At 36.3% G+C, this 8,021-nt stretch overlaps 1 protein-coding gene across 1 annotated transcript in view; it reads left to right on the plus strand.

Moving 5' to 3' along the window:
* LOC103804086 (YTH domain-containing protein 2-like) overlaps positions 1 to 8,010 on the plus strand; it is a gene marked incomplete at its 3' end in the record, with an annotated part of 9,278 nt that extends 1,268 nt beyond the window's left edge. Inside the window, 8 exon segments of the mRNA XM_009076676.1 lie at positions 1 to 86; positions 497 to 692; positions 1,825 to 1,937; positions 3,244 to 3,533; positions 3,945 to 4,119; positions 5,121 to 5,324; positions 6,584 to 6,766; positions 7,942 to 8,010. The exon segment at positions 1 to 86 is cut by the window's left edge and continues 37 nt beyond it. Coding sequence (XP_009074924.1) covers positions 1 to 86; positions 497 to 692; positions 1,825 to 1,937; positions 3,244 to 3,533; positions 3,945 to 4,119; positions 5,121 to 5,324; positions 6,584 to 6,766; positions 7,942 to 8,010 — 1,316 coding nt within the window.
* Positions 8,011 to 8,021: the final 11 nt, after the last annotated feature.

Here is an 8,021-nt window from a genome sequence, read left to right on the forward strand (position 1 = left end):
GAGAAAACCTGGTTTTGACTGGACCAAAAGAGAAGAAAGTGCGATTTCATCCTACCTCTGTTCTTAATCAGCCTCAGTATAAAAAGGTAAACCCACTTTGAACATCCTAGAAAATACTTGTTCTGGCAGGTGACAGAATGAGGAATTGAAGTTGGTTCATTTTTCCAGTATTTTGATTTGTCCTGCTAGATGGAACAAGACAAAATGCTAAAAACTGTTTTAAAGATTTAACAATCCCTGCTTGTAACAGCAGAAAAAGAAGTTCTGCCCTGAAACTGATATTTTCTCTTAGATTCAATTTAAAGCAAAATATTTTGATTCAAGGTGATAGGATACTTTGTGGGTCTGGTTGAATTTTCTTTGCTTTTTTATTTGTGTGTGTGTGTAAATATTTATGTATATATTTCCACACATACTAACTATGAATTGTGTTAAAAATTTTATTTTAATTCCATATAGAGGTTAAAATATCCTGGTCTTATGTGTTCTTGCACAGATTCCCCCAGCAAATGGCCAGACTGCAGCTGTTGAGGCACTTCCTACAGACTGGCTTATATATGACGAAATGACAAGAGTTCACAGGATAGCAAACATCAGGTGCTGTTCTGTTGTAACACCTGTTACTGTGTCACTCTTCTGTGGACCATCTAGATTACCACGTAATGCTTTGCAGGCATCTTCATCCTTTCAAGGTATACTAGCGTTTGGATTTGGAATGTTTCTATTGGCATTTATTAGTACATGATGTGGAGGACTTATTTTTCAAGTGCATTTTCTACCTCTTTTGTCTGACTCTTAAAATGGCAGAGCTATAGTTCCTGGACCTGTTCAAGAAGAGTTCATAGACTCCGTAATGAATGCCTCAGTTTTGTGAATCCTTGTAAATTCATGTCTGTAAATTACACTTACACAGTTCTGGAGTGCCAGAAATTACTTTTCCAAATTGTTTTGTAAAGAAATGAGAAAGTCAACCAAAATGTCTAATGACAATACTAATACTGAGAAGTGTAGTATGTATGTTTTTTCTAAAAGGTACTTTATTTGATACTTTGATCCAGATTACTCAAACTGAATAATTTGGATACAATCATATGGCAAATAGTCATATTGCTTCCAGCTGGCACATGCATATTAAAGGCTATTTTCTGCTGATAACTTTTAATTACAAATAGCCCTACTATTAACTAGAAGTAATAAAGAATATATTGAAATTTCCTTTTTTTCATATTTAAATGGACTGCTGTAGAAATAGAAGCAAAAATAATCTAACCTCCTGTCAGTTCTGTAGAAATATTAGTTTGAATCAAAGTAAGAGTCCAAGTTATTTTTGAGGCTTTCCTGTCTTGCTCTTAAACTCTCACCCTTAAAAGAGTATTAATACTGATTGAATTGCACTTTAAAAAAAATGAAATCCTAAATAGCCATATACATATATAATTACTCTTTTTCTTAATGGGTCTTTAAATATGCTGTTTATATGTGGAAATAAAGCATAGAACAATGTGTGGTTTTACAAACAACAAAGGCAAAAGTTTAATAATGGCTTTGTTGATATTGATGAAGGTACATGAGTGAGTTAGATCACATCAGTGCAGGTGTTTACATAATTGGGCCCATGACAGGCTGGTTAGTTATTCTTCTCACTGAAGGAAAGACTTCCACTGAGGTGTATTTGCAAAAAGTAAAAAGTGTGTTAATAAATGTTTAGATTTTAAAATAAAACTTAGAAGGAAAATGTGTTTGTTGCTGGTAATACAGTAGTGTTCAGGTTTTTGTATGTAAGTGCACGTAATATAGTTGATGCACCTTTTATATTTAATTCAGGTGATGGAGTATCTAATGATGATAGTAGTAACAGTGAGATGGAGGATACAACATCTGCTAATTTATCACAACTGAAGCTAGATGAATGGCTCAATCTCAAAATGGACCCTGAAGTAAGTAATATATCACTTCCATGTTTGTTTCATGTAGAGGATATTTGTGTCATATCATCCTAAAAACATTTCTGGAACATTTGAGTAACCAAAAATTTTCCATAAGAATGGCTGTTATGGTCTCTTTGGTCCTATCATATTTACAGGACAGCATGCTCTGTGAGTTAATCTTTATTTCACAAGCTCATTAAGAAATATAAGACACAGACAAACAAGGTCTCAATCCCCTTTTGCCCAGACGAGTCTATTGTGTGAATTCACATATTCAACATCCAAGTGGTAAGGTTTTGTAATTTAGAACCCAAAACTGTCAACTCTTGCCCTATGATCAAAACAGCAAAGAAGAGTTAGTTAGCTAGCTAGCAGTGAGAGTGGTTGTCCTTCTTCCTCTGTCATGATGCCAATGTCCTCTGCATCACACTGGGAAGCAGGAAAGCCTCAGCTGTCCAGCTGCTGTTGGATCCACTTCAAAATCTCTTTGGGTAAGGTGGTGTTTTATACCTTCCAGTTTGGTAGTTTGGCCCATTTCCATAAGTCAGGAAATTATGAAGAAATTGGCAGACAAAAGATAATGGCTGTGGGGAACAGCAAGCTGCAGGTGACAGTTGCTGCATAACAGCCCTTTAGCTTTTTCTGGCCCCCTGTCCTCCATTTGTGGTGCTCCCAGTACACATCAGGCCTTAGCATGGGCTTGGTTGGCCAAAATCTGAGCAAAAGATAAGAGAATAGTCACAATGGCATATTGTGTATTTCCTTCTCTGAGAGGATGACTAAAGTTGGATCAAAATGGAGCACCTGAAACTGGAATTGCTGAGAGAAAATTGTTGCCAGATTTTAGAAAAGGAAGAAAAATCCCACAGCCTTTGAAGATAGGAGTCTTCAGGTCATTGGGAAGCTGTGGCTGTGATAGGAGGTAGAGTATTTTAGAACTCTTTTCCATCAGGTCTGACTGAAGAATGCATGAATACAGACAAACTGACAGGAAGAGCAATAAAACGTGAAAAGATTGAGTTTTGAAAACAGATACATTTTTAAAGTGAAAAATAAAAAATCTGTTGTATTTGCAATACAGTTTTAAGTTTTCTACAGAGCTCCATGAAATGTCTTTAAAATTATCTTGCATCTGAGTAAAGGAAAGATAACAGCTTAGGTTAAATGTGAGGTTTTCTCCCCCTTCCTGGGACCTTAGTTGTGCCTTTCAGTTTGCCAGATTGCCAGTTGCTGCCTGATAGAAAACATGTAGGGTACCCTTTGACTGTCTGATCTAGTTTTTATTAATTTCTAACAGCACTGAAATTCATTACAGGCTGCTAATTTGCTGTTGCAACTCAGACAGAAGTGGCATAGCTTATTTCTCCGTCGTATGAGAGCTCCTTCTAAATCATGGTCTCAAGCTGATGAAGCAATTGTAAGAGCAATTGTAGCTGTTTTAACAGCTGAAGAGCTGTCTGCAGGTTTGCAGCAGCCTTCAGGAATTGGTCAGAGACCAAGACTTGTGGCTTCTGAAGAACTTCCTTCACCATCGACATGGAGGTCAACCAACAGTAGAAAATATTCAGCAGAAACTGAGTTCTCTGACTCCTCTAATGCTGAAAAGTAAGCTGGTGAGATCATCTGGAGACTGTAGATTGTAATTTATTTACATATGAAAGCATCACTTGAATTTCTGCTAGTATTAAGAAGGAAGAAACGATATTAGTACAGTTGGAATATTTGATACTATTCTGTGCTGTGTTGTAGTTGTGATTTCATTGAGAATATTTTATATCTGTGCCTGTTGTTAGAGAGAGCAGTCAGGATTATTTTCCATGTACTGTGATCTTTAGGAAGTAGCAGATGAGGTTTAACCATAACATTAAAAGTCCATACACAATCAGTTAGTGTTTAATATGTTTTGGAATTACTGTAATATGTATGGTCATGCAATAGGCTGATATGTAGATATAAATCATTCTGTGACAGCTTGCAAAACTTGTGGTATGTCCTGTATCTACCTTTACTTTTTAGAGTTTTAATGAAATCTACACCTCCTGCACTTCACCAGACCAAGAAGTACAAGCGAAAAAGCATTTTGCACTACAAACAAACATCAGATGACAGGTCAGATCAATCATCAGTGAAGTCTGCAGACAGCAGTAGCTGTCCTAGCCCCTGTGCTAGTCCTTCTTCAGTGTCTGGAAAGGTAGAGTTCTTGTAAAAGTATTACCCTGCTCTTCAAAATTAATAGATTTTTTTTTTCTGATATCTTTTCAGCAATTATCAGGTGTTGTATTGATAAACTAACAACCTAAGTTTGATTTTCACTATTAACAACAGCATAATACTTCTTTCTGGAACTTAAAATCAAGGTTAAATATCATTGTTACAGTAAAAATACTATTCTTTGCAGACTTCTGAGGTAAAGCTATCCAAAGTGGAAAAAAATCAGATTTTTTTCTTTTTGATACTTGGTAAAGTAAACAGTGAAGGTGTATTCAGTACATGCACTTCTGAACTAATTGAATTCTGCTTTCCTCTGTTTCTGTAACAGCATAGATTGATACTGATTCTCTTAACTTTTGTGCTATCTGCTTATTATAACTGCTGTGGGTTTTTTGAAGATTATTGTAACAAAGCACACATTTTTACTAAGGCTGTTGTCATAATTCTCCCTATATACTTGAATAGTAAAGTGCAGTAATATTAAACAGCTCACTGAGCGGAAATCCCATTGTTCTTTGTGGCTTGGACTTGGAGGATTCAGTAATTTCTCTTAAGTTTTTCATTTTTTAAATTCAGCCAGTGCTAAAGAGAGAAAATGTATGTTTCCTGAAGATGGAAATATGAGTAGTGCGCTGCAGGCTGCAGTCTAGGATGGTTAATTTTGATCATCCAAAGGGGTGTCAGACTTCAAAGAATTGTAATAAATCACTAGACTATTTAGGCCTTTACTATTATAATTGTTTGCTGCCCCTCGTGAAGGATTTATTATTTTGAAAAGTGCTTAAAAATGTAAAATAGACATGAAACACACTTAAAAATCAATGCGTTCAGGAAGAGATGATAGAATCTGTATTTCTTATATAAGCTGGGAGAGGAGGAAGGCAGTGAAGGGATTTCTGTCTTCATGTGTGCAAATGTTTGGAACTCAAGCCTGATTTATTTTATTGTATTTATTAATTTAATTTAATGTAATTTTTCCAGGATTCCAAATCTCCTTCACCAAGACAAAATATGCCAGTACGGTACTTCATAATGAAAAGTAGCAACTTGCAAAACATTGATATTTCTCAACAGAAGGGTATATGGTCCACTACACCAAGTAACGAACGGAAGCTGAATGGAGCCTTTAGAGACAGCAGCGTGGTTTACTTAGTATTTTCTGTTCAGGGGTCTGGACAATTTCAGGTGAGTCCTTAGCTAATACCAAATATTGGCTGTGATTGATGGTTTAGGAGAATGCATTAAATGGTTCTGTGTAGCACGAAGGGCTTTGCTTATTATTTCTGACTCTGATAAGTAGTGTGCCAATGTCTCTGGTTGCTGAGGAAAATGTACTTCGTTCTTCATATTTTGAAATTGGCCCTTTTAGTTAACTCAGTTAAAAATGATTTGGCAAATGCAGATGTAATATTGGAAAGTAATTTTCAGCATGATGGTTGAAAATGGACTGTCGTAGTGGTGCTTGTAGACAAGGAAGACCCACTGAAGCCAAGAGTGTAGGTTGTTGATGTTGCCTTGCCCTTCCAGTTTTGACAATGCACTGGACCTTCCTGGGAATGTGAAATTGACTTTTCTATTAATATTCTCTTGTCCCAGGTATCTCTTTACTTACTTTCCACCTTTATTTTTCCTCTCTTCCTTCTATTAATTTTCATTTAAGTCTGGCTTGAGCTATCTAGGACTGCATATCTTAAAACAGTAGTTTGTTCCTGTAACTTACATAGTGCAGTGGATCTCTTGGACTTCTAAATCATAGCTGGCATAAATTTGCCTGAACAGTTGGTATGTTGTGTATAGCCTGGGTTTACATTTGATTTTTCGGTGTGTTCATAAGTAGAGTTGCCTTAAATAAGTTAGACGCAGTCTTGGATTTGTGATTTCTTTCATTTTCTTTCCAAATACTGGTCTTGTTGGAATTTCTTTCTGCTTCATCGAAGAAGAACTAAAAGCAACTTTGTCTTCTTTCTTTGAAGAACAGCTGCACTCTTAATTATATATGAAAGTTTGTTAAGTTGGCGGGAACAAGGGAAGGAAGGAATGGATTTCTGCAAGAAATCTACAAGTAACAAGGAATAGCTAACGGACTATTCTGTAGTAGAACATTTTACTTGATTCCTTGCACGTTAAATGTTTTTGCAAGACCTTTTCAACCTCTGTTATAGAGCTTAAAACACTCTTTAATGATACAGTGAGAGGTGAATTGAGAGACATTCTTTGTGGTCAAACTCTAGAAGGTGTATTTGAAGTGGAAGAAGCAAATTATATTTCTAATGTTCTAGATGTAAACATTTTAGAAGATCCAGCTTCATGGGAGAGAGTGTGTTGTTAATCACTTTGAAACTAATACGAAATTTTCATATGAAGTCCAATCATTTCTTTAATTGCAGCATAAATAGATATGCTCTCATTATGTGTGTCCTTTAATATTTCAATTTTTATTCCAGGGTTTTGCTAGAATGGGTTCAGCGATAGGCTGTGAGAAAAGTCAGGACTGGGGATCTGCTGGTTTTGGAGGTGTATTTAAGGTGGAGTGGATCCGAAAAGAAAGCATTCCTTTTCACTTTGCACACCATTTGCTCAACCCTTGGAACGACAATAAGAAGGTACAAATAAGCAGAGATGGCCAGGTAATGTTATTCCCTTGTAAAGTCTTCTTTACTTGTTCAGCCTTGACATTTATCTCAACTGTTCTATTATATCTGTTAAATCTGAATCATAGTGCATTGATAGCATGTTCTGCTAATGCAGAATTACTGTCAAAGTAATGGAAACATTTGATAAAATCAAAGCAGTTTCTTGTGTAATATGTGTTAAAAATAAGTAAAAGAAAAAGAAAACATTTAGAGCTGGATAATTCCACAAATATAAGTTTTAGGGTTTTGGGGTTTTTTAACTTCTGGAGGTTTGTTCCCTGTTTGGTTCAGATGTGTTCCCTGAAATAGTCTGTCGCACCCAAATAACTGCTCATAATTGCAGCTTTAATTTTTCTGTAAATCTGAAGAGAATTTTGATATTTGAGGTAGAATTAAGCTTAGGACAGTTCTCCAATTTGTTAAAGATAAATTGAACTACAAAAAGCTGGAAAAGAATTGGCTGGAAAAGAGATCTCTGTGGCAGTTTCTGCATTCTCCTCAGACTGCTCCCAAAACTTACCTCTCATTGATACAAGACTCTAGAGCTAAACTCCTTGTATTGCGTTCTCACCGCTTCCCCAAAACCTCTCCAGCTGTAAGAATGAGGAAAGAAACATAGCATGTGGTGTAATTGACAGTGTTTCTCTTGTAAGTGGCTTTTAAGGCCTGAAGAATCTCAACAGTCTTAAAAACAAGTGGTTTATATTAATGTCTATGATTCCACCAAGAGCCACCATATTACCTGTGACCTGCCTTTCACATTGTCCACCACACTTGAAGAAATTAAACTTGAAAGATGTACATAATAATGAACTTTAGTTAATAAGAAAGTGTCCTGCAGAGGTACAAATTGTATGGTGCATATGTTCTTGTGTATGGTGGTGGTGAGTTCACTGGGAGATCTGTTTGTGCAGACTGGCATCTTACAGTGAAAGAAAGAGAACTCCAAACAGCCGGTGGGTCAGGATCATGAAAGTTTTTAATCTCCTGTTGAGCCCTTCGTGTGTGGGGAGCTCTAATGTATGTCTCAACAGCAAAAGAAATGAGCTCTTTCAGAAAGACTGAAAGCATTCAACAGCAGCCTTTTCTAAGGATTTTGTAACAAATAATTTCTGTATGTTCAATAGTAGTGGTGGTAATAACTTTTCTAATTTCCTGATCATTTCTAGGAGCTGGAACCACAAATTGGAGAGCAGTTGTTGCAGCTTTGGGACCATATTCCTGTGTGTCTCGGTTTGAGAGACAGGTG

Source organism: Acanthisitta chloris, unplaced genomic scaffold (genome assembly GCF_000695815.1).
Source record: "Acanthisitta chloris isolate BGI_N310 unplaced genomic scaffold, ASM69581v1 scaffold21766, whole genome shotgun sequence".
Lineage (NCBI taxonomy): Eukaryota > Metazoa > Chordata > Aves > Passeriformes > Acanthisittidae > Acanthisitta > Acanthisitta chloris.